The sequence below is a fragment of the Euprymna scolopes genome, chromosome 34 (genome assembly GCF_053919585.1).
Source record: "Euprymna scolopes isolate OS-2025 chromosome 34, ASM5391958v1, whole genome shotgun sequence".
NCBI classification, from domain to species: Eukaryota; Metazoa; Mollusca; class Cephalopoda; order Sepiida; family Sepiolidae; genus Euprymna; species Euprymna scolopes.
In genome coordinates, this window is record NC_136515.1 from 21,770,927 (window position 1) to 21,798,636 (window position 27,710).

The window sequence follows — 27,710 nt, forward strand, 5'->3', positions numbered from 1 at the left end:
TATCTCATTCCCTATCACAGATAGTTACGTTTTCAACCCGTTTCCCAGACCAGCAAGAACAACACGCATCACTTCTAGATCTGTTTCTGACCACAGTTCCCGATGACTGTGTAACTAATGCCCACAGCCTACTTGGAAATGCCGATCATGCAGTGGTAATAGTTGAACTAGCCCTAAACTTTAGAGCCAAAACTGAAGAGCCATTGCTCAAAACAATGAGATATTATAAAAAGATTGACTGGGAAGCCATCAGGGATCTCATCAGGACGCCCAGGGCAAAATATCTTTTCACTTCCTGCTAAACAATGCGCAAATGAGACCACTGAATGGTTCAAAACAGCAATTGAAGCACATGTTCCCACACAAAAATTTTATAGCAAGCCCCACTCTCCCCAATGGTTTACCTCTACTTGTGCAGCCGCCATCGCGCAAAGGCAGCATGCGTACCGCAGATTTAACCGACATCATGCAAAGGCAGCTTACCACATATTTAACCGACATAAGTGCAGTTCAACCAGGCAGAAGTATACAGAAGCCAGAAATAACTGTAAGAAAGAAATAGTGACAGCTAAGAGAGAATATACTGAAACCACCAAAAAACGCATCGTAGCACAGAAATTAGGAATCCGCGACTTCTGGAAAATCTACAACAGTGTAGTAAATAATGGGCAATCAACAATCCCCCCACTATCCAACAATCATGAGGTTGTTTGCTCTGCAACTGAGAAGGCTAACATGCTTGCCAGTCGGTTTGCCTCCAACTCCACATTGGCCCCTGCCAATCACCACCTCCCTGACTTTCTTTTGCGGACACACGCCACACTAGACGATCTGAAAATCACCCCTTCTCAGGTGCATGCTATCATAAGAAATCTTAACACTGCAAAGCATGTGGACTTGATCTCATCCCGGCCGTGCCATTAAAAAAGTGCTCAGCCGAAGTAGCTCCAGTTCTCTCCAAACTTTACAACAAATGCCTTAATGAATCTTGCTTTCCTGCCTGCTGGAAAACTGCTTCTGTAGTACCAGTTTTCAAGAATTCTGGCAAAAGAACTGACCCAGTAAATTATCACTCCATTAGTCTCCTTTGAGACAATAATTAACCAAGCTGTAGTCCATCACTTTACAGATGCTAAACTTCTGACTGACCAACAATATGGATTTAGACAAGCCCATTCAACAGCAAACATCCTAACTGTAATCTCAGAACTCTCTGAACATATATACCATTCACTAGACAAAGCGGGGGAGGGTAGAGAGGTAGCTCTAGATATATCTAAGGCTTTTGACAGGGTATGGCATGATGGTCTTCTCAGGAAAATCAGATCATATGGTATCACTGGAAGAATACATGACATAATTAAATCCTTCTTAGATAAGAGAAAAATCCAGGTTGTCCTCGACAGTCATACATCTAAACAATACGATATAAATGCGGGAGGAACATCCATTAAACTTCTCGGCCTAACACTCTCAGGAAACATGAGTTGGAACAATTACATTAAGGGTATCGCCAGGCCCGCTGCGAAGAAGGTAGGTTCTCTCTACCGTGCTAGAAAGATACTAACACAGTATTAATGCCGGTGTCCCTCAGGGGTCCATCCTGGGCCCAACTCTTTTCCTGATCTACATTAATGATCTTCCAAATCACATCCTTACATCATTTGTAGACATCTATGCTGACGACACTACCATTTATGGTAGCACATCTAAGACACTAAACGACCAAGTTCTCTCCAATTCTCTCTCCTCTGATCTTGAGCACGTAGTACAATGGGGTAAAGAATGGCTGGTTACTTTTAATGCATCTAAAACCAAGCTTCTCTCTTTACATCATCAACATTCTGATCCACATCTGACATCAATTGAAATGAATAGTTCTCGTCTTCAGGAGGCCTCAAGTTTTGACAAACTTCTTGGCTTGACCATTACTCCTGATCTTAAATGGAACACGTACATCAAATCTGTTGCCAAGGCCGCTGGAAAAATGGTGGGATCTTTCTATCGATCCGGTAGATATCTCACTGCTGATGCTATTCTCTATCTATATAAGAGCCAGGTACGTCCAAGGATGGAATACTGTTGCCACATCTGGGCAGGAGCTGCTAGAAAGGACTTGGCCTGCCTTGATAGAGTTCAAAATAGACTTCGTAGCCTCGTAGGAGATGTCCTTTTCTCTTCTTTACAACCTTTATCTCACAGAAGAGATGTTGCGAGTTTGTCTCTGATGTATCGCTATTTTCATGGAAAGTGTTCGAATGAGCTTCAATCTATGGTCCTCCCTCGCCAAACTTTCACAAGAAACACTCGTCTAGCTGTAAACACTATCAATAATTCCCCCCCCCACTCTTTATCTGTGCCTAAACCTAAACGTAGATTCCATGAACAAAGCTTTTTTCTTAGAACTGCACGCCTGTGGAATTGTCTTCCGTTTTCCTGCTTTCCAGCTGACTACAATATGGTTGTCTTCAAGTCTAACCTAAATAAGTTCTTGATGAGCCGTTCCATATAAGTTATCAACTTTACCAAATTTTCATTACTAATGATTACTATAATGTCCAATTTCTACTGTACACTCTTTAACCCTTATCCTTGAGTGGCCTCTTGGCCTTGATAATGTGGTGATGCCTATGTAAAAAAAAAAAAAAAAAAAACCACCCGAAAGTATCCTATACCTCTATAAGGCCACCATTCGCCCATGTATGGAGTATTGTTGTCATATTTAGGCTAGTGTATCTACCACTAGTCTCTCGCTCCTAGACAATGTTCAAAAGAAAGTCGCCAATCTGATATGTCCTGAACTGTCATCTAAATTTTTGCAACTTTGCAACGCAGCCTTGCATGTTTTCTTTCCTAAAAAAAAACAAAAAACCCTTTTTGTTGAAAGACTGAATTTAAAGACTTAAAAGAACTATTTTCTATTTTTTGCATGTTCTTTTCCTTTCAACCTTTCTTTCAAGTAAGAATTGTGGTTTTCTTGTATTTGTTTTTTTTATTTCATATGTTACCTTAAGAGGTTTTTAAACCCGAGCTTTGGAAAATAAAAGCAACAATAACATTTTATTTTCTTTTAATAAAATTCGATTCATTTTAATCACATTTTAGGTATGTACTTCATTTGCTCATTTCTTTAGTTTCCCATTTCCGTAAAATTTGCTCTACATGTTTCTTTTTTTTTTTCTCTCTCTTACAATGTGTTACCCTAAAAAAACAGATTTTGGTGACGACCCCCAAATTTTTTCAGTGTTAACTTTGATCAAAATTGTACTGTTCTTTCTTTAATTGGATGTTTTCGATTATCGGTACTTAATGGAGGCATTCCTTTACTAAAACCTATCTAAGAACACTCCTGGACACATAAAGTACATTTGTGTGAAATTAAAAAAAAAAATTAGTCTAGCTGTTTCGAAGTCTATAGGAAACTCTCTCTCACACACACACATACAAAGTACCTTTTATTTATGAGCATATAGATGTTCGTTCATTTTCTTCCTTCGTTAAAACAATGACTTTTTACCTCAATTGATACTGGTGTGGTTTGGTTCGTTGGTTATTTAAAGACGTTCCAAAATGGCTTCTGTCAAAAACTAGGAACCACAAACAATCAACAGCACAACACAGACACAAATTCAGTTTTTAATGTGGGGGGGGGGACACACTCTATATTAAGACAAACATAAAAAAAAAATTATCTCAGTCTAGAAGGATTTCTCCTAAACTGATCGAGGACAGAAAAAAAATGAAATGTAGTATCAGAACAGTGCACTACAACGAAAAGACCAAAGAATATACAAAGATAACTGTGAAAATTTCTCTACGTTATTTCTCCTTATTATGCAATACATTGTGTTGTTCTTTTCATCATTAAGGGATCGCGTGCAAAAAAAAAAAAGTAAATAAATAAAATAGCGTACATTTTTAGATCCCGCTAGCATTCAAATAATTTTATAATATTTGCTAAAATAAAATGATAATATTAATAAAAAAATATATTTTGAATTGAAAAACAATTTTGATTAAAAAAAAAAAAAAAAAAAAAAAAAAAAAAAAGACTTTTCTTCTGTCAACTCTCGTCCAAACGAGAATTCGTGAGTCACGTGACAAGTATCCTGTAGCTCCGGAGTCCATCTTATGTAAAGAAAATCAAAAAAACAAACTAGGAACACACAATGTCGAACATACGGCAATTATAATACTGCAAATACTTTTACAATTTAAAAAAAAATCTGTATCATCATTGAGACTATGAACGCACGGATCGTTTCAGTTATTTAATTGGCTGATTGCGGATTGTTTCCTGCTGTTACGTGGGGAAAAGTGAAAGATCGTATTTCTTTGAATACCCAGATTGTACCCGAAAGCGCATCGAACTAAACTCGGTTTTGGGTTTTATTTATTATTTTTATTTTTTTACAAAATATATTTATAGGATAATTTAATATATATTTTTTAAAAAAAGTAAATTACTCCCTGAAATCGTCTAAGAGTGAATATTGGTCCTGGATAAAAGAAGCCGGAAAGTTTTTAAATTGAACCGCAAAGGTTGGCAAACATGATAATTGAAAATGTCGAAGCTTTAAAAACCTGGTTAACTAAAACTTTATCGCCTATGTAAGTATATATATATATATTTTGGTTTTCTTGAACTTTTCAGCTTTAAGATGGCTGCTATCGAAATAGCATTATCTTAACCAAATTAATTCAGTTTTATAATCGTTTGGTTCAATTAATAATTTAAAGGACTCGTGCCATAATAATAACCTAATTTTGGCAGACATCTTAAAGCTGAAAAGTTCAAGATAATCGATTTTTTTTTACATTTAAATGCACAATATTGCTTGACAAACGTAAAAATTGGGTAATATTTAAGCCATTTTTTTTTAAGCGATATAAAATTGTACGTAATTGTGCATATCGCGCTGAAATGTTTAGAAATCCATTCTTAACATGAATGGTGTTTTGTAACTATTCTAACAATTTAATGAACAAAAATGTAGTATTTTTTTTTTTACGATCTACCCCAGCGTAGTATAACCCCCCCTCCCCATGTTAAGAACGGTTTTCGGAATAAACACCTCCCCATGTTTAAGAACGGCGGTCGAGCTTGAGGGGGTGTTATTCCGAAAGCTGTTAACATGGGCGGTTGGGGTGTTTATAATACGCTGGAGCAGTGGAGCCTGGAGCACGTCATAAAAATTTACCAAAACTATTGTAACAAAAAAATTGAATGTAATTTGAAAATATGGCGCACGTTATGGAAGTGCTACCTCTTCTGTATATATAATTTTTGTTTCAGTGGTTTATTATCGAATGGACACTAGACAGTTTGTCCGAAAAAAAAATATTTGTAGGGCGTTTTTTACCCAAATATTGACTTTTTTTTTTCTAATTAAGAGAAAGGCGACAGATCGATTTGTCATTTTAAGGAAAAAAAAAGGCAGACCTGAACAAGATCTCACCCCCCCCCCCGCTCTCCCGGAGAACGGCTTTCGGAATAAAGGCCACCAAACTCCCCATGTTAAAAACGGCCTTTAGGTTTTTGCAATATTTTTCAGTGGATTATTATTGATTGGACACTAATACGGGGCGGGGGGGGGGTTCTTGTTCAAGTCCGCCAAGAAAGATTAGTTAATTGACATGTCGAAAATAGTAATATATCCAAACATTCCGAAAATTCATCGAGTATAGTTAAAATTACTTTACGCAAAATTGGAAAATTGCATTTTTCGTAGATGTTTTAGACTGAAGATTGCAGAAATAGGAGACGTAACTCAGAACGCATATTTTAAATTACATCTAAACAGCGTCCGACATGTGCAGACCAGATCAATACTTTTTTTTTTTTTTTTTTTAATTAAGAACACACTAGCAGTTATTCTACTCAATTACTCTTCAGAATTTTTGGTATTTTTTTTACATTAGGTCCACCTCCACAACTTTCTTTAAAATAACAGTTTTGATAGGTAGGGACTGCCAAAATTCACCACAGAAATTCTGAGAATTACCCCACCCTATATGTAACACGATGTAACTTCATTATAAATTATCAATATAACTTTTGTACCATTTAAAAGAAGGGCAAAATAAACCAGTAATAATTAAAAAAAAATTTTTTCATCGAACGAAAATAATGAAATTGCGAGACGAAAATCGTGTTTACATAATTGGCGCTTTAAAATAACGTTCCCATGTCGTAGACATTCCGAACGTGAAAACCTACCCGTATTTAATAAATCTAACAAAAATCAACTAATCGTCAGATTTTCGTGAAAATTTCGATATTTTTTTAGCCATTTTAGAATGAAATTACGGGTTTGTATTACTGTACACATAGATTCGAAAAAGTTGTCAAAAAAACAAATTAATGTTATCAAAGGCAAGATAAGTTACTTTTCTACCAAACTGAATATATTTTTCGTGTTTTTATTCAATGTAACGTGTTTATTCAGCTCGAAAACCATAATGTTTACCGATTTATTGGAAAATTCAAGATGGCGCCTCTCTCTTTAACATGGTAAGTTGTGGAAAAGGTATTATAAATAAAAAACTAGACAAAATACTATTAAAAACCCGCTCAATATATGTTACCATGACATAGGTTAACATATATTCGGCGGGGTTTTAATAGTATTTTGTCTAGTTTTTTACTTATAACACCTTTTCCACAACTTACCGTGTTAAAGAGAGTCAGGCGCCATCTTGAATTTTCCAATACATCGGTAAACACTGTATGGTTTTCGAGCTGAATAAACACGTTACATTCTGCTTTTCCATAGTTCGTATAGTTAACACAAATCTGATGTCTTCAGGAGGCCTCAAGTTTTGACAAGCTTCTGGGCTTGACCATTACTCCTGATCTTAAATGGAACACGTATATCAAATCTGTTGCCAAGGCCGCTGGAAAAATGGTGGGATCTTTCTATCGATCCAGTAGATATCTCACTGCTGATGCTATTCTCTATCTATATAAGAGCCAGGTACGTCCAAGGATGGAATACTGTTGCCACATCTGGGCAGGAGCTGCTAGAAAAGACTTGTCCTGCCTTGATAGAGTTCAAAATAGACTTCGTAGCCTCGTAGGAGATGTCCTTTTCTCCTCCTTACAACCTCTATCTCACAGAAGAGATGTTGCGAGTTTGTCTCTGATGTATCGTTATTTTCATGGAAAGTGTTCAACTGAGCTTCAATCTATGGTCCCCCCTCGCCAAACTTTCACAAGAAACACTCGTCTAGCTGTAAACACTATCAATAATTTCCCCCACTCTTTATCTGTGCCTAAACCTAAACATAGATTCCATGAACAAAGCTTCTTTCTTAGAACTGCACGCCTGTGGAATTGTCTTCCGTTTTCCTGCTTTCCGGCTGACTACAATATGGTTGTGTTCAAGTCTAAAGTAAATAAGTTCTTGATGAGCCGTTCCATATAAGTTATTAAATTTACCAAATTTTCATTACTAATGATTACTATATTGACCAACTTCTACTGTACACTCTTTAACCCTTATCCTTGAGTGGCCTCTGGGCCTTGATAATGTGGTGATGCCTTTGTAAAAAAAAAAAAAAAAAAAAAAAAAAAATGTCACGGAAACATGCGGTCCATTTTTTTACAATCGTTTAGCAGTCCCTATTGATAGGTTTTCTACTATGTTGAATGCGAAAATCGCATTGTAATTTTGCAGAGACACCTCCCCAAAATGTAAAAAGAATTTTTGTGAAATATTAAACAGTTCTTCTGTTCAGTTAATTTTGGTGCGTTACTTATGGAAAAACATTTAAACTGCAAAACCACCTGTTAAAAACTATACAAGTTCTATAATTGCTCGAAGGCAGCATGGATACCACATATTTAACTGTCATAAGTTCAGTTCAAACAGACTGAAGTTTGTAGAAGCTAGAAGTAGTTGTAAGAGAGAAATGGCAACGGTTAAGAGAGAATATACAGAAAGCACCAGAAACCGCATCGCAGCACAGAAATTAGGAACATGAGATTTTTGGAAAATCTACAACAGTGTAGTAAATAATGGGCAAGTAACAATTCCCCCAAAATCATGAGGTTGTTTGCACGGCAACCGAGAAGGCTAACATGATTGACAGTCAGTTTGCCTCAAAATCCACATTGGACCCAGCAAACTACTCCCTCCCTGACTTTCCTTTGTAGACAGACGCCACACTAGATGACCTGAAAATCACCCCTTCTCAGGTGTATGATATAAAAAATCTTAAGACCTCAAAAGCATATGGACCCGATCTCATCCCAGCTGTGCTATTAAAAAAAAAATGCGCCGCCGAGATTGCTCCAGCAGGGCCACTGCGACAAAGGTAGGCTCTCTCTACCGTGCTAGAAAGCTACTTATGCCTGAAAGTATCCTGTATCTCTATAAGGCCACCATTCACCCATGTATGGAGTATTGTTGTTACATTTGGACGGGTGTATCTGCTACTAGTCTCTCACTCCTGGACAAGGTTCAAAAGAGTCGCTAACCTGATAAGTCCTGAATTATCATCTAAGCTTCATCCTTCCATTGACGAAATGTTTCATCCCTCTACCTGTTTTGCAAGTATTTTAATGGTGAATACTCTGATGAATTACAAGCACTTGTACCTCTTCGACATAAATACCCCCTGACAAGCAGCAAAATCCCACCCCTACACAGATCCCTAGATGTAAAAAAGCCTTCTTCCCCAGAACTGATATACTTTGGAACTCCCTTCCGGGATTCTGCTTTCCCAACTGTACTGACATGCAGAAGTTCAAGTGTAATGTGAACATACATCTTACTGCTCAACTCCCTACATAGTATCCCTGCAACTTACGTCCCCGGTAGTAGCTCCCTACATCAAAGTGACACTGCCTTTTTTGGAGTGAAAATGTAAAAAAAAAAGTGAGTACCCCCTCCAAAGGAGAAAAAACAAAACAAAAAAAAACAATGTTTTTGTAAACTGCTCATGAAAACTTAATTTTTTAGATCAATTAAAAAGCATTAAAACTACATAACACAAAAAATATGAACCACATTTTTTTATTTTTTGAAAAAACTGATTCCAAATGTCCGCTAAAGATTCCTCCATGATGTGACGAGTCACTTTAGTACGCGCATGCGCATAATGTAAGAAAACACTATAATGAAGGCAGTGAAATGGTGCAAAATAGTTCCGGAGTCCAGGGATCGATACCATGCAAACAGTAAATTTGTGACGGGTTGAAATGCCAGATTCATTTTCAGTGGCCTCGATAATCCCTAAAAGCAAACTAGAATGGTCAGCGTTTAAATAAACATTTACTGAAATTATTTCTAAATAATAAATATGGTCAAAAAAAACCAAAAAAACTTGTTTTTAGGTGTGCTGAAAACGAATATCGCAGTTAAATTTTTCCGTAAATATATAGTTTTCCGGATATTAAGCAATGTAATTCTTTGTTATAAGTGGTAGCCATTGTTGTACGTGCAAGCGCGACAAAAATAGCCACTACTTATAACATAAAAAATTACATTGTTTAATATCTGGAAAACTACTTATTTGCATAAAATTTAAATGCGATATTCGTTTTCAGCACACCCAAAAAACCCCTAGAGAACAAGTTTTTTAAGGTAGGTTTTGTGTTGGTCTACCAGGCCACAATTACCTAATTTACGTTGGTTGACCAACCCCTAACAAAAAATGGGTGCTCATTTTACGTTAAATTATTATAGAAAAGTGATCCCCAGATTTATTTGAGGGTACAAATATGCTACACCTTTTTACCTTTTTAACTTTTTTTATTCATGCGCTCATGCTGTGGTGATAAACACTAAAGACTTATTTTGATAGACTTATTTGTTGTATAAGTGTTTCTTAGACTCTTTTTATTATTTAGAAATAATTTCTTAATGTGGGAGGGAAAGGGTTTTTTTTTTTTTTTTTTTTTTTTTTAATTCAATTTAATTTGAAAATACTAAAAAAAAAATCTATTTTTACTTTAAAAAAGAATTCTTTTAACGACCGTTTTCTATTCTGACACTGACAACATTTTTACTATTTATTTTATAGAAAATATATTTCTTGTAATTTAAAATGTCCACCATGTATTCATGCACCTCGTGAAATGTCATGTGACTGTGCACATGCGTGAACGTGCATTTCAGTAAGAAACTGCTACTGCGCGTATCGTAAATGGAAGCAGTGAAATGGTGCAAAATAGCCCCAAGGTCCAGTGGTTAATACCATGCAAACGGTAAATTCGCGACCGGTTTAAATGGCAGATTTGGTTTCAGCTACCTCAATAACCCCTAAAAAAAACTAGAATGGTTGGCGTTGTTAGTTAAAATAAAATTTACGTTATTTTCAGCATGGCATTTTTTTTTTTTTTTTGTTTAAAATGACATATTTTAAAAAATCCATCTGTCGTCTTTACACAAGTATTTTTTTTTTTTTTTTTTTTTCTACTTCAAAATAAAGGTATTGTCAAACTTGTCGAGTTAGAATGAAAAACAAAATGGTCTCATTCGAGCTATAGTCAAACATCGATAATTGCTCAAAAATTGAAAATTAAGTAAAACACTGGTAGTATATTATGTTTTCACACGATTAGTAACATTGTGATTTTTATAATTTTATATTCTATTTTTGAGCGATTATTGAAGCTCGACTGAAACCATTTTGTTTTTTGTTCTAACTGCATGCTTTACACTAGTAAAAAAAAACACTTTAAAATAAGTTAAAAAAACAAAAATTGATCCAAGTAGCTGGAAGAGTAACCTAGCTTGCCTTTTGGTAACATTTGTGATTCTTGCATATCTTTTTTTTTTTTGTTTATGTTAGCTACTTTGAAAAATCACCAAAATTGGGATTTTTACTTCAGCACGTCATAATCTTTTAAAAAGTATACAATTTTGGAGCTACTGCATATCACCTTAAACAATAAAGAAAAAGCGACCTAAGTGTCACCTAATGTTCATGTTTGTCTATTGCTTATTTTCTGTTAATATTTGTTTTTCCTATGAAGTAGAAAATTGACAAGATTTTTTTTTTTTTTTTCATTTTTTTGACAAAAAAATTGTGACAAGTGTATTTTTAGGTTTTTGTCCCCTTCTCCCTAACAAAACAGAACAGGGTTCTATATTTTTTTTTTTTAGACAAAATGTGTTAACATCCTGAAAAAAATTTGGCGGAAAAGAATAAAAAAAACAAAAAAACATGGTACTTATGCATCTGTTATTGCAGAGCAATAGCATTTAGAAAGCCAGTTTTAATATGGGGAGGGTGTTTTGTAACTATTTATATACTTTCATCTGAGAATTTATAAACAAACATAAAAATTGAGTTTAATTTGAAAATACTCTGAAAAAAAATAGCGCAGTAACATAGATGCATAAGCTCAAAATAAATTTTAGAATTTAGAATAAGGGATCAGTTTTGCATATAAATTTAACATAAATCAATGCCCTATTTTCATGCCATTCTAATATTTTATAGCAGTTACTTAGCCTAAAAGATTGGTTTTTACAATTTTACTAGTCTGACTTGGGGATTTGACATCATTTTAAATTAAATTTAGATACCAAGCTGATCCTCCACTCTATCATTTTAAAGTTCCAGCCTTCGCCCGACAAATATCGAAAAACTGGCCAAAAACCTTAATTCCTTCACCCTGAAATCAGTAGTTTTCTACAGGGGGGGGGGTCAGCAAAAACCATCCTCTCATGACGAGTTCGGTTCTATGCATGCATCATACGACGTTGGAACATGATTTACTTGAAATATTTGAAAAAGCAACAGAATTTTGTCGATGTCGTCTTAGCTCAGTTGCTTAAACCTCACATAGTGATATAAGAGGAAGAAGAAAGAAGCAACCTTAGTAGACGTTAGTGTTCCCAAATGATGTTGGGTTAAACAAGTGGGAGGAAAAAAAAGAAATACCAAAGTCTTATGTACAATATGAAAAGAAACTGGAATCTTAGGAAGATCTGTATCATTTCAATAATTATAGGAGCGACTGGACTCATGAAAAAAGCATTTTAAAAACTACCTGGCAAATATACTCAGTGAACCAAGTGCAAGAGAGAGATACAAATAGTTGCATTTAAAGGGAGGTTAGAATCTTTAAAAGATCTCTCTTGGAATATGAGAAAATGGGTGAATGTTCGACATCCGGTCAGCTTGAACTGATAACAAAATTGAAAACAAAAATGTTCTAATACACCTGCTCTATCTAGATTGAGCACTTTTTGATAAACATTTACATACTATTATTACTAATATTGCTTCCAAGAAATGCAGAATTTCTTGTCTAGTATACTACATTTTAATAAGACGCGTTGAAGTTTTTGCTTCAGGAAAATGTGCTAAAAACACCTGCTTTATCTAGGGCATTGAGCACTTTTGTATAAACATATGCCATTTAGCAAAAAATAGTACTGTATTATTGCACCAAGTTTCTTGTCGGATAAAGCACTAATGAAAAATCTGAAAAAGCAATGTAGCCTTTAAATACCCTTGCTTTCTAGAGTACTGAGAACTTTTTGCTTGACATACATTATCGGATGTGATACTGTATTACAATTATTACTTTCAACTAGCACTAGGTTCTTTGTCTATGTATGCAACACACATTGGAGTTATTACTTCTAGAATACAGCATTTAAACACATTTTCGCTATCTAGAATATTGAGCACTTTCAGATTAACATACACCACTTACTAATGCAATACTGTATTTGTTTTTAACTAAAAGTTACTTGAATTTTGGAAACAATTTTTTAAACCATCCAATATATGCTGATAGACGTTAAACAGAATATTATTACTCCCAGGCAACACCAACTTTCCTCTAGTCTACAACACTATATTAAAGCATTGTGAATTTCTTTCCCTAGGCAACGCAGTATTTAAACATTTTTATTTAAGGTATTGAGCACGAGATTACTTAACAAATCTGATACTGTATTATTGCTCCCAGGCAACGTAGAGTACCTTTTCTTTCCTACAGCATTTTAACAAAATAGTAAATTTCTTTCTCCTTGGAAATGCAGTGTTTAAATACTAGTTCTGTCTAGGATATTGAGCACTTTTAGATCACATGTAATATACCTTCATAAAAAAAAACATATGAATAGTTGCATAAAAATATAATCAATTATGCCTGAGGCACCCCAGAATCAGAAATGATCAAAAGGACACATTTTGACTTAAGAACGAGATTTTTTTTTTTTTTTTTTTTTTTTTTATTTCCAGTTGAATTATAAACAAAATATGCACACAAGCTTGCAAATTTTTTATTAACCAAAATATTTAAACAAAACAAATTTGAACAAAAAAAAAATCAGAAATTAATATATGCTGTGCTGAAATAGTTCACAAAATTTTTTTTGTAAACTTTACTTGCCTCCCCACAATGGCAGTTAGACATTAGATTGGTTATATACGTCTAGAAGAATTTCTTCACTCACTGAATGAACACTAAAGATCAAGTGTAGTATCAGAACAGAGATATATTATACTTTGGGGTAATTGCGCCAACTAAAAAAAAAAAAAAGTGCTCTTTATATGTGTGGTTGCCAAAAGAGCAGTTTTAGCTAGTTGGCGCAATTACTCCAAAGTACGGTTATAGAGTTATGAAGTGTCATGACAATCATAGTCTTAGACACAGACATTTATTTCCTCATTCTCTCATTACTGCTGTGATGTCCCTCGTGTGATTGTATCCTCTCACATGATCTCTAATGTCCTCCATGCCTCTAATATGATCATGTTTCTAAGATCTCAAACGTTCTTTGTCTCTAAGACAAGTCTTCATTTTTCCCTACTGCTGACATCATTTCCCATGCATCTGCATATGCGCATCTGCACTGTTACAAATATACTGCCATATTGTCTTTTATTATTGGCCCTTCAAAAACAGGTTAGTTATTTCACTTAACTAACACAGTATTTAAATAGACCTGCTTTATCCAGGGTATTTAGTAGTGTTGGGACGATTAATTGGAATCGAAAAAATTGAAAGATTTTTTTTTGGGGGGGGGGGTATCGGAATCCAAAAAAAAATTAGTGCCTAATTTCCGATGACAAAACGATTCTTTTTTGTCTTTTTTTATTTGATTTTATTTAAACTAAAATCTTCCATTGCTGGTAATAATGATAAAATAATAAACATTTATTGATTTTAAAATACCAGTAAAGCTAAAATTGATAGATCACTCTCCACAAGTGTATTTTGACGTTTAGGAAAATATCTGCATATTTAACGTGTTTTTATGAAAATCGGGGAAAATAGCAATCTTTATAGTTCAGAATTGGAAAAAATAATGGAATTGTCCCATCACTAGTATTTAGCACTTTTGGATGAATATATACCACTTACCAAATGTGATACTGTAACCTTACATTTACTTAAAAAAATACATTGAAGTTTTTGTGCCCAGGCAATTCTAAGTTTCTTGTAATTCTCACAAATATTGGAGAAATACAGTAGTCTAAAGAGAACCTTCATAAAGATTAAATAAAATCTGGGAAATTAATGTTTCTCAAAATCTTGTGTAATAACTCTACAGTTTTTTTTTTTTTTTTTTTTTTTTTTTAATTACTACATTTAATAATAATCCTACCCTTCCTCCACCTGATGAATTCTGCTCCAGTTGACCAAAGAATCAATTTTTTAATTTTAGATATTTTTCTGAAGCAACACTAAGAATATATCAGCTTTGGGCACTTCTGCATGACTGACATATTAACGACATAGATGAGTTATCGACCTCAGTTCTTCGAAAGAGAAATGACATCTAGTGGGCATTATGTGAACCTCAAATATAAACAAATGTTTACAATAACACAAATATATGAATATCGAAACATTGAATAAAAAAAAAATGTATCAAAATATAATTTTAATGTATTAATATTTCTTTTCAATGAGTGATTTAATGTAGCAAAATATAATTTTAAAAACATGAAACGTTTATACAGGTTTAAGAATATATTTTCTTTTTTTTATCGAGATTATATAGACATATATCAAAATTTAGTGTTAACACCTGTTCGGTGACACACGCCCTCTATCGGCCGTTCTTGAAACTAAAATACATACATTCGCCTCATGTCACTGTCATGCTGAAGTGCCCAGCTTTGTGTGTATGTCTTTAATAATTTGATTTGTAGCTAGACACATTCTTTTGTGTAAATACATAGAAGATAAAATATATGGCATAATCACATTGACACACTGGTTCTCTTAAGATCACTGAAGTTAATGTTGAGCCTGGTCAATACCAGATGGGTGACCATTTGGCAATACCAGGTGCTGTGTGTAGGACATTGACACCTCTCTGCAAGAACTGCAAAGCCCTAATGTTATCTTCTGACTCTGATACATGTGACTGGGGACCGCTTGTGAATTTGTAGCGTCCGCTTTATATGGCCGGACCAAATCTCTGGAAGAGACATTCTAAATGCAATCACCGTTTTCAACCAGCACGCGTGTGAAGTGAATGTAAGCTTACAGTTAGTGTTGGGATGATTAAGTGGAATCGAATCAAAAAAATCAGAGCTTTTTGGGGTATTGGAATCAGAAAAAATTGCATGTTTTCCGATGCCAAAACCGATTCCTTTGATTATCTTTTTGTTTAAAAAAACATCTTGTAATAATAAAATTATTTGTTGATTTAAACTTCCAGTAAGACTAAAATCTTTAGATTATCCCTTCACAAGTGTTTTTGCGTTGGAAATAGTATATGCACATTTGTGTTTTGACAGTAATCTGGACAAAATAACACTTTTGTAGTTAAATATTTAGATATTTATAAAGCATCAGAATCGAGAATTTAGTACCGACTCGGTAATTGTATAGGAATCGGGGGGGGGGGATATTGGAATCGTCCCATTACTACTTACAATGTCATGATTTGCCTTTCTGCACACAAACTATAAAAGGACTACTTTGCACTTAACGCTACAGCAAATAGTTTGGAACATTCTGGAACTCGACTATATAAGCTTTTGCATGTGTAAATCAAAACAGTAAGGATGCAGTTTTACTACTTAGAAACACTGTGCTCTACTCGGTCATTGTGTGATGTAAAAACACTAACATGACTTTGCGTCATGCACCTAAATTCACATTATGGAAAGTACCATAGCAAACGAGAACTAATTCTTCTCAAGTTATTTCGAACTGCTATTTGCAGACGTAATGAACACATACGCACATGCACGTCACTTAAACATGTAGATGTACGCATGTTTAAATGACCATTTTATTTTCCCTCCAAAAATAACCATGCGTGTTCTCGACATGAAAATTCATAATCATGAACCTTTTTCCTTTTCTTTGAGACACTCATTAACAAGGATTGTCTAATGAACACTTGTTGCAAAACGTTGACGTTGAAATAATTTGTATTACTTTTCCTTGAACATGTTAATGTTTTATCCTAGTGCAGCTATCGAGAATTCTTATTCCAACATTGTTATTTTTCCAAAATTATTCCTTTTAAATTTGTATGGATGTGATTGTGACTCGATAGAATCCTTCTTTCGACTTATAGATATCCATGCACCTGCAACAATGGTCTCTAATATCGACCGGTTTCGACTGCAAATTGGTGAATGCCGACTCACACCCCACATATCTTATAAATTTAATATTTCCTTGATGCTTTCTCCTTTAGAGGAAGCTAGTTTAACCTTAGGATGAATGCATGTATGTAAAAGATTAATATTTATGGAAACCTTTTGTAATTTCCAAATATTTTAATATATTTCTCTATATAAATTTTGTGTTGAACATTGATGATACCTGATAATTAGAAAAGTATTATTAAAAAAACCCAAAAAAACTTAAGTTATCATCCATCTGTTATGACGTCACACTACTTTTGGCAACCTTCATTCTTTATGACGTCATTCATTTTCAGCTAAAAATATATACCATTCAACGACTAGTGTGGTTGAATATATTCTTGAGGCCACTTTCCCAAGATTGATATCTAATGAACTTCTATACCTTAGATTGTTGAAAAAAAATCACCGATATGGCTTCATTGTGGCGTAAAAAGAATGAAAATGTGAGTACTGAAGTAATACAGGTGTCCACATTTTAATTAAAATAGTTTTTTTTTTTTTTATAAACAAAGCAAAATGTAAATATCTGAATTTATTAGATTCTTGAGTTTCACTGACAAATTATGGAGTTACACCTGGAGGTCTGAGTTTACATTGTGAAATCAATGCTCAAGATAAGAACAGTGGTACAAATAATAGAAATTGTCGATCTTCATCTAAAAAAAAAAAAAAAAATTTCAGAAACAAAATTCATGCTTTTTCTTCCGTACTTGGAAATATAAACTTTAAAGACGTTTTTTGTTTACAAATAATGCATTTTCAGTAAGATTTTAAAAAACAAAAATGAGTTTTAATAAATACTGAAAATTTCATTAAAATTGGTTGATTTCCTGAATTTTGGTGAATTAAATGAAGGGAGAGGTCAAAATAGTTTTACATTTTGGGGATTGGCCATTCATTTTGCATATATCTAGTTAAGAAAAGCTTGAAAAACTTATGAGTTAAAATATCATGATATAAAGTAGAAGGAAGGAAATAAAATTCTTTTTCCTGTAAAAATAAAAAATAAAACATTCTTGCACTTGAATTCATTTAAAAAAAAAAAAAAAAATAGGTGGGGTGGGGTAGTTTAATAAAATTTTTATGTAAACAAAATTAAACACCTTCTCTTTGTAAATGTACAATTTCTCTTATAGCATTACTGTTTTTTAAATTTTTTTTTACTAGGTTACATTAAGTTAGTTCACTATTTTTGGTGTTGTTAATTTTATTTAAAAGATGGTATCTTTCAAATATAGTGCATGTGCTATTTGTGTGTCTACGGATATTAAATAATAATGGTCATTCATCAATATGGTAGGCTTAAAATAGGGTTTCAAGTGGCCTTTTATTAAAAAGTTCAAATTGAAAATTTTCCTGACTAAAATATTAAAAAAAAAATTTTTTTTGATGTCAACAAATAAAACATCTTGCAAACATCTGGTATTAATTTCAACATTTAAATTATTTAAATTATACAAGGTAGTTTTAATATAAAAAAAAAACAAATTGTTTTTATATTACGCAATGCCTCAAGTAAATTATTGCTGTCCCATTTCATTATGGCTATAATATGGTGAGTGTTTCTGAATATGTTAATTATCATATCATAATTAAGCAGGTTTATGTTTGCCACTTTTTTTTTTTCTTTTTAAAAAGAAAGGCAGTGTTAGATAACTAAGAAATGTCTTATAGCAATAAAATGTACTATCATAGTTTTTTTTTTTTGGGGGGGGGGGTTCCAACCACGCAAGCATACAAAATCTCCATCTGTTTTTCCATAGAAAAAGAAAATAATTTTTTCTTAACGCCATTAATTAAAAATTCATTAGTAACTTTTTTCTTTTCTTTTTTTTTTTTTTCCTGCTGTTCGTTGCATTATTAGAGAAATTAATGTTTGTTGTACATTTTTTTTTCTTTACCACTGTCACCATAAATAAGATTCTAAGATAATGGCATAATTTTATATTACTTTTATGTATAAAACTCCCTGTGTCTGTGTATATGCATTTGTCTTTTTTTTTTTTTTTTTTTTTTTTTTTTTAAGTTCATCTAAGAGTGGCGTGAGGTGGGTCAAATGATTGCATTTTTTGTGGACCGGTCTTTTGTAGGTTTTTAACCAGTGAAAGTAGCTGCTAAGGGGTCAAAATTGAAAAAAAAATTGAAACTTAGCAGGTATAAGTCGACTAAATATGCATGCTCAAGTATATACATTTATGTTAAGGTTTGTTCACTTTGAACTAGTATCAGTTAGTAGAATATGTTATCTACATTCAAACCGGTCACATAGCCTTATGAGCAAACTAAGTCTTATGGTGAACCGGTGTTGCTTATATAATAGTCCCTCATGAAAGACATTCCTGCTGGAATCTACTATAGGAATTACTTTTCTTAAGATGATGGGGTAATCTTCTCAGGTATTGCATCCTCTTATGGGGAGGGTGTAATGTATCTCTTTTCAGACCATCTTAAGGATTACATCGTTTTTTTTTGGGGGGGGGGCGGGGATTGTGAGGTAATGAAGTATATGTTCTGTTGCCATGATACCATATTCACATGCATTACCTTATTTTATGGGACTATCCTCCCAGGTATTACCTTTGAGGGTGGGGGTCAGTGAAGTATGTTCGTTCACCAAGATATCCTCCCAGACTAGCAAAAATATGCAACTGGAGAAACATTTTCTAGTTAAAATAGATTTTTTTTTTTTTTTAATTTTTTAATTTACAAATATAATTGTTTGCAATAATCTGATATGACATGAAATACAAAAAAAATTAATTTGACATAAAATAAATAATTTCACACAAGAACTGTAAAGATTAATGAATTTAAGAAATTGCTTTTCGTTTTATGCATTTTTCTGTAAATAACAATGTGCATTTGTATTCATTTACCATGTAGGTCGTGATCATCAGTGCTGCAAGGGAATGGTTTTTCCTTCAAATAAAATTACGACTAGTTAAAACAAAAAAACATTTATTTTCTTTGGAGGTTTCTTTTACTGAATAACAAACTGGCAAATGAGAATTCTTAGCCTGATTAAATAAAGTCCAACATTATGCAATCCATTAGCTGAGAGTCCCGCGACCTGTGTCTCTGAGAGGTACACAAACCTCAACTATGAGACAATGAAAAATACCCCCCTCTGCTGGAATGATATATATATATTAGTCCAGGTTAAGAATGTATTCATGGATAAACTCTGTAGAACATCCACTGGGTTTATATAATAGTGCTCAATAGTAAGTAGAGCTATATCTAATTTATAAAACTCACTATATCTTTTTCTCTATATTTTCAAACTCGGTCTCTTCCAAAACTGAAAGTCGCAGAGCAGTGCTAGGGGCCTCAAATGATTGGATGTTTTATGGACCGTTCTTTTATAGATCTTTAGCTGGTTAAAATAGTTTTTAAGGAGACAAAAATGGGTCAAAATTGAAAAAAAAAATTGTTATACATTTTGTACATTCATCTCTATTTTTAATCAGTTCATATGTATGTCACGTTGGTACGTTTAGCTGATGGCACCTGTTACATAATTATGAACAAGATCTCATTTCGATTTATTAATCTTTCAAGTTTAGGATCAACAAAGCCGAGAAACGCATCTGAACAACTGTCCCATTCAAACGTGAGTTGAATAATATTTCCACGTCAAATAGATGACAAGGCCTCTAAGTTGTCTCCCTTGAATAATTTTCATTGAAAAACAAATTCTTGTTTTTCCAATATTTTTGTCAAAACAAATCGGCACAAAGAATAACGTACGTTGACATGTTTTTATCAAAAAATTATTTATGCTAAGTGGTCTTCCTTGAACATTTTTCACTGAAAAGTAAGCTCCTGTCCTTCAATATTAACAAAACAATACCATAAAAGAATAGCATATATAGATAATTTATCAACAACAGTTAAGTTGCTTCCCTTGAAAATCTTTCATCAAAAAAGATTCTTGTTTTTCCAATATTGTTGTCAAACAAACCGGTACAAAGAAAGAATAACGTACGTTGACATGTTTTATCAAAAAATTGTTTATGCTGAGTTGTCTCCCTTGTATATTTCTTCAATCGCCGATAAGGACTGATATACTGAATGAACAATTAACAGCATGAACAAACTGTTGTTCAACTGAAGAACATTTTATTTTGAGTTTTTTAGATTTATTTTAAAAATAAATATTTATGCAATCAATCGCTTAAAATTTAACTTATATTGTTTGTCTGGTTCTTTCCTGCCACCATACGCCTATTTATAATATAACACGCCCAAATACTTTTTTTTTTTTACTTTTGAAATCACGACTCTATAATATATATACGAAATCTGGACAAATTGAAATACCATATTTAAGCATATTTTATGACCAGGCAAAGCCACCCCCACCAGTGTGTATGTGTGTAATGTGCATGCTTTGCTACACTGGCATGACAAGGTCTGAATCTCTAGATTGAAACTGTCATACCAGTGTAGCAAAGCTTGTATGTATGTATGTATATATATATATATATATATATATATATATATATATATAGCCACTTGAAAAGGTAATGGTAATTAGCCGAACACTTTTCTTTTTTCAAGTTGTAAAATTGTATTGTTGCAACAGCATTTATCCTAGTCGGGTGGAACTGACTTCTTCCCTGGCTTGTATTAAATTCGGAATTGTGGCGGCTCCTGCACACCAATCCCAAGCAAGGTCACGTTAGATGACTAGCCGATCACAATTCCATCATTGAATGCTGACCGCCTGTGAACCTGTAAGCTTGACCAAATTCTCATTGATGGTTGCTGTCCAGCTACTCGGCCATCCATTGATACACCCATCTCACTGAGGCAGAGAGATGAGGAGGATTACATGACAAAATATTGTGTGGGAGAGAAGTTGTTGTTGATGTAATGACCTATGTCGGGTTGGGCATACTTGTTCTCTGGTTCGCACTACATCTCAATTGCGATTCTACAGTCGAAGACCACCACCTGTGGACTTGAGAGATCAGCCAAGTCCTTATTGATGGTTATTGTCCAGGTTCTCGGCTTTCTATTATAACACACTTGGACCACCCAAGCAAAGAACATAGCAAATTAATTTTCTCTCCAGCTGCCGAACAGCATGTCCAAACCATGTAAGATGACATTGAAATAGGGCAGATGACTTGCGTTAGATGAAGTTGTTTTATTTTTCTCATTTGTTATTACTCATTTTTGTCATCTTCTCAGATTATTTAAGATTGTTCACTTTTTTTTTTTATACCATTTTATTTTGGCTTAGATTGAAGTAAGCATATTTTCCTTCCCATTTGAAGTAAAACATTTTTAGACTGCTGAATAAAATTGTTTTTAATTGCTTTTTGTAGGCTGTGTGTGTCGGCAGTTGGGTAATAAACATTTGATCGTTTTTTTTTTCTCTCTCTTCTCTAACAAATTAACGTGTTATATTTTAACGAACTTCTCAGTTTAAGCAAAACTCTCGGATTTTGTGAACTCACGAAAAATAACACTGATTATCGTAAGAAAGTCGAAAAAAATTAGTGACATTTTTATTTTAATTTCAGAATTGTGAAATATTAGTTTTTGATAATGAAATTTAAAAAAAAATTTTATTTAAATTTTAAATAAGTGTTAAACTACTTAAAACAAGTTGAAATGAACTAAAATTTCTTTTCGATAATTTAAAAACTTCAAAATTATTTTCTAATTTCGAGGTGTCATTCATAGACACATACACAATTTTCATTTAATGTAAAGTCGTTGACTTGTCTATTGTTTGGCAAAGTTCTCTACTTAAAATTAATCTTTTGTCACACATTTGATGAGTTTGTAAACGAGACAATTTTTTTTTTTTTTTTTTGCTTTAATTCATATAAACATTAACATTTTGATAATTTTAATACAAATTGATCTTTTAAAGAAATGAAAAGTAAAATCAATTTGCTTGGGTGATGGATTTTTTTTTTTTTTTTTTTTTTTTTCCCCAATTTATTTCTGTAACTTGCAGTTTAGAAATAGATCAAATTTGTTGAAAATCAAATCAGTCTCCATAAAGTAAAGGCTAGGATTCAAACAACCATTGCATTCTAAAATTTCGTCTGAGCTTCAATCTACCCCCCCCCCCGTCACACCTTTACAAAAAATACTCTAACTATGACCACTATGAACAATTTCCTCGACTCCTTATCTGTGGGTCCTGGATATGACCTTAAACTATATCCAGTGGTGAGGCCTCAGCTTGCGAGCTTTTGGGGAGCCATCCTTTAATTACCATTGCTCCCAGGTCCACTCTGACCTGGAGTGGTAGTACCTGTTAGCGTCCCAACTATAGGTTAAATAGAAACAGACTTGAAAACAAATATATTCTATGAAAAACATTTTCTTCAAAATCTTTGGATTCGGCATTAAATAACCTGAAAAGGGCTGATATGCCGTAAAACAACCAACCTTATCTGTGCCTAAATCGGAATGCAAATTCAATGAACAAAGCTTTATTTCTAGAATTTCCCACCTGTGGAATGTTTCACTAGCCTGCTTTCCAACTGACTACAACATGATAGTCTTCAATCCAGCCATAACCTTGAGCCCCTGGAGAGGCATAGGCCATCTACAACTTTTTAGATGCTTTTGTAGCAAGGAGTTCTTATTTCGGGGTGAGGGTGTTGGCCGCATGTCCAGCCTTTCCACAAGCTACATACAGCGCCTAGCTTTCCCAAATGGTCACCCATCTGGTACTGGCCAGGCTCAACATCACTTAACTTCGGTGATCTGGCGAGAACCGATGTGGCAACGTGATTGTGCTGTTTGATGTCTTCAAATCCAATGTAAATAAGTTCTTAAAACCAATTATTTAGTTTCCACCACTAACGAGTACTACACTGTTGTCCTGGTGACCACCGTACACTTATTTAGCTCTTCTCCTCGAATTGTCTTTGGACCTTGATAAGTGGTGACTCCCTTGTAAAAATAAAAAAAAAAAAAATAAAAAAAATGGTAACGAGAGAGAACAGTTGCCTTCTGCCCTCTCTTTCTATGAAGTGTTCTTGCTTATGCTGTGTCCATATCTTTCAATCTCGCAAACTAAGATATTAGTTTTTATTTAAATTACCTGCTTGTAAAATTAATGAACCTGGTATTTTAAAACTTGATAATTTATCCTTTTTTATTAAATCACTTAACATTGATAAAGCTATTGCGTGTGTGTGTGTGTGTGTATATATATATATATATATATATATATATTATACAACCCTTTAAGAATATTTGATTGAACACTGCCTGGGAAATAAAAATTAAAAGGCAGTCAACTAGAATTCATACAATGTTCACGACTAATACTCATTTGAATACTCTAGACTTTCTACTACACACCAGAATTTGGCATTTATAAGTTAATTCCCTTCATTCCCGTGGCAATTGTTTAGTGGAGTGGCCCAAAGTATACTCGCAGGTGTCTTTGTGGCTGGGTTTGAATCTCCTGACTGATAGGAATTGTCACCTCCTACACTGATGATTGCGAAAGCATGAAATACTAGTGTCTGTAAGTATAAAAAAATAATTAAAGAAGCTAAACTTCGAAATAACACCAAACATTAATTTATTATAAACTGTTTAAAACTAGTGCTGCAAACTTGGCATATCGGTGGCTGTGTTTGGGTATTTGATCTCTGCTATATATATATATGTGTGTGTGTGTGTGTGTATAATTTCCAAAAGCTGTTGTATTATTGATTAAATAATAAAATAAGCTATTTTGATAGTAACATAGATATGATAAATGAAAAATGTTTATATTTATTCATTTAGACACAAAAAAGACCATTTATTTGTGGCTTTTGAAAGTGATTTTGAAAATAATTTATTCAAAGAAGTCCAATATTATTCACGTGTGCCTAATGAATACTTGATTTTTCAACAGTACACCGATCATGTCAAAGAATCTTAAAACTTAGTTTATATTTGACAACTATGTATTTTTTGTTTTTTTTTCTTTTTTATTGCTTGAGAATCCAAGCATAACATTCAAAACTTGATTATAATAAAATATTACAAATTGTGAAACCAAAATCTGTGCCATTCTTCACCCTTATGATAATGTTATTTGAATGATTAAACCGAATTTATTTATCAATTATACTAGCCTGGGTGCCCGACGTTGCCCGGGTATTTTGAGGTGCATGTTAAGAAAAAAAAAAAAAGTAGTGGGTAGGCAGGCTCGAACCCGTGACGTGAGGGTGGAAAAGAAAGTGAAAGAAAACCTGATGTCTTATTCCTACTGCATGGTGTGACCGGCAGTTCGGAATGTTAAAATTAAACAAAGTCAATCTAACCGATATGATGACTTGCAAAATTGGCTCGCAAAAAGTCGACTTTCCTTGGAGAAAACTGACCAGTTGAGTGAAAGAATTAATGCTTTTGGACAATTTTTCAATATTTGTCGTCCGAGACGTTGAGCTTCAAAATGATACCGATCTCATAAAAATCCATCCCCTGTTGAAAGTTTTAGGCAGACATACATACATACATTTAAACAGACAGGTGAGATTTATATTATAGATAAAGGAGAGTTATCTGTGTGTATGTGTGTTTCTATATCCAGCTAAGTCAAAAACTACAAAACAAACACCCGTAAAGTTGGTATATTTTTTATCAACATTGCCCTGGATAAATAATATTTAAAATTTAGATTGAATTATTCATTCTCTGTAGGTCAACAGGGTTGGGTTTGTTTTTAAGTGTTATATACTGATTTGAAAATAAAATGCTAATTCTATAAATTTATAATATAAAAGTTTTTTTTGTGTGTGTGTACCTATCCAGGTAGGGAGTAGTGGGCAGAAGAAAAAGGGGTTGGGAAGGGAAAGAGAAAGATAGAAGTGTTAATAGAAATATCTTACACTTTTGCCCCGAGCAGTGCTGGGTATCCCTACTAGTTAATTGCAAATCCAATAACTGTAAACTGGCAAGAAATTCAAATTTAAAAAAAAAAAAAAAAAATTTCTGAATAATCTACTTGTTACTGAAATTTGTTAGGATCTGTAAATTTGATTTTACTGGCAGTTAAAAATCAATCATTTATCATTTTTTGTCTTTGGTACCAGAAATAGAAAATTAACTTTTAGAAAAACAAAAAATACAAATGAATCGAAAGAATCATTTTTGGAATCTGAAATTTGGCTCAAATTTTTCTGATTTCCCCCAAAAGCTTTTTTCTCGATTCCGATTAAGCATCCCAACACTAATTTGGACTTAAATGCTAAATATTTGTCCAGGAAATAGAGCAATATTAAGATAGAAAATTAAAATCATTGAATTAGCAAAGCAAAAAGAAAAAATGTCCTTTTTCAAAACAATATGCAAATTTGTTAACCATGTAACTAAAATTTTATTTGAAATACCATACAAATTTCTAAGTTTGACAAGATAGACATGAAAAAGCATTACATTCTCCAAAACCTTGTGAGAAAAACATTAAAGATAAGAACTGTAGCCCGAATAATCCAAATCTAAAAATTTCGAAACATAATTTAAAAAATCAATTTGAAGGGTAAAAAATTAAATACCTGCCAGATATTTTTAAAAGAAATTTATTCTTTTTTATAATAACTTAAAAGTTATAGTTATTTTAAAGCCTTTTTATTTATTTAAACTTTTGGTTAAAAAGAACTTGAATTAAAGTTTAAAGAAAACGTTTACACTCGAAACGTAAATAACTTTTGCATGTGTCACTGTTGTATGGAAAACGACTTTAAAAAAGAAAAAAAGCACTTTTGTGTATAATTTTGCAGTGTCATTTTTTGTTTGTTGATGATTTCTTTCTACATAAACGCAGTTTAAATCTGCTTTTGTGTGTATTTTCTCATGCCTTTTCTTAGGTTGCACCATCTAATGAAATATTTGGGGCTTCTTTATAATCACATCAGCATGATAATTTTTTTTTTTTTAATAGTCCGGTTCTCAAGATTTTTTTTTTTTTTTTGCACATTGCACTGAACTGCCTCAGATGCTCTTGAGTAAGATGTTTACTCTCACCCCACATCCATCTTTGTCATCTGGTGCCACCAGATCAGGCTGTATGAAGCTAGTGGCTTTCTGATCTAAAATGAACCAAACATTGATGTTATTGTCCCCCTCCCTCCCTGCAAAATTCAATCATGTTCTGCAAAGTAAAAAAAAAACAAAACAATTTTCCTCTACAAAAAGACCAAACCAAACACTATAAATAAATATTTAAAGATCTAAGTAACTTAAAACATGAAAATGTTCACCAAAATGAACTGATTTGGCATTAAATAACTCTACAAGGAAACGAAACGACCAAATCAAGCATCATGAATAAATATTTGAAGACCAAGTATAACTCACCCCCCCCCCCCCCCCGGAATTACTGGATTCAGCATTAAATAACCCGGAAAAGGGTTGATATGCCATAAAACAAAACAATCAAACCATCTTCCTCAGCTCCTAATTACTTTTTTTTTTTTTTTTTTTTTTTTTACATTTCCCAAACTCATTAACTACCTAAAGTATTCTCTAATCCCAAAATATGCTTGGATATGATATGAAACTGCAGATGGTGGTGAGGCTCTAATTCAGGTGCCTCAGGTAGTGTTCATGAAACGCCCACACATAACTGTTTTTATGCCACTGCTCTCGATAATAAACATGATGGAAACATTCTTTAATAAGTATTTAAATTAGACAAAAGTTTTTTTAATGAAATGAAGAGATTCTGAATTGATTATTACAATGTGTAAAAAAATAAAAAAAATGTAGAAGTGTGATAATAAAGAAGCACCAATTATTATTTACCAAAATGAAATGGGTTTGTTTTTAGCTTACTGGTACAAAATATTTACTATCATCTAACAGTTTAGAATAATTAACAGTTGTAAACTTGTAAACAAAATAAAAACAATTTATAGCAAAGTAGAATCCGATTCTTTTTAATCTCATGCTGTTAATATAATTGAACTAAGACTTTTCAGAATTTTATTTTTATCATTTTATTGAAACCTGCAAACCGAAATGGTAGCCAACTAATGGCTTAACTTTTAACTTCATGCTAAAAAAGACTACTACCCTCAATCTAAGTGGCAAATATCCCCCCCCCCAAAAAAAAGCAAAAATACTTTTAAAACCATATT

The 27,710-nt window shown here is 33.2% G+C and overlaps 1 protein-coding gene across 4 annotated transcripts in view; it reads left to right on the top strand.

The window, feature by feature from the left end:
- Positions 1–4,417: 4,417 nt before the first annotated feature.
- The window catches only part of LOC145259126 (RNA-binding protein 26-like), a 100,487-nt gene continuing 77,194 nt past the window's right edge, over positions 4,418–27,710 (top strand). Inside the window, exons 1-2 of one of the 4 annotated variants that reach the window (XM_080116802.1) lie at positions 4,418–4,611; positions 21,930–21,950. In XM_080116802.1, coding sequence (XP_079972928.1) covers positions 4,553–4,611; positions 21,930–21,950 — 80 coding nt within the window. In that variant the 5' untranslated portion in view covers positions 4,418–4,552. Of the gene's footprint in view, positions 4,612–16,904; positions 17,037–21,929; positions 21,951–27,710 lie in introns of those variants that run through there. The other 3 variants (XM_080116804.1, XM_080116803.1, XM_080116805.1) reach the window with 3 other exon arrangements.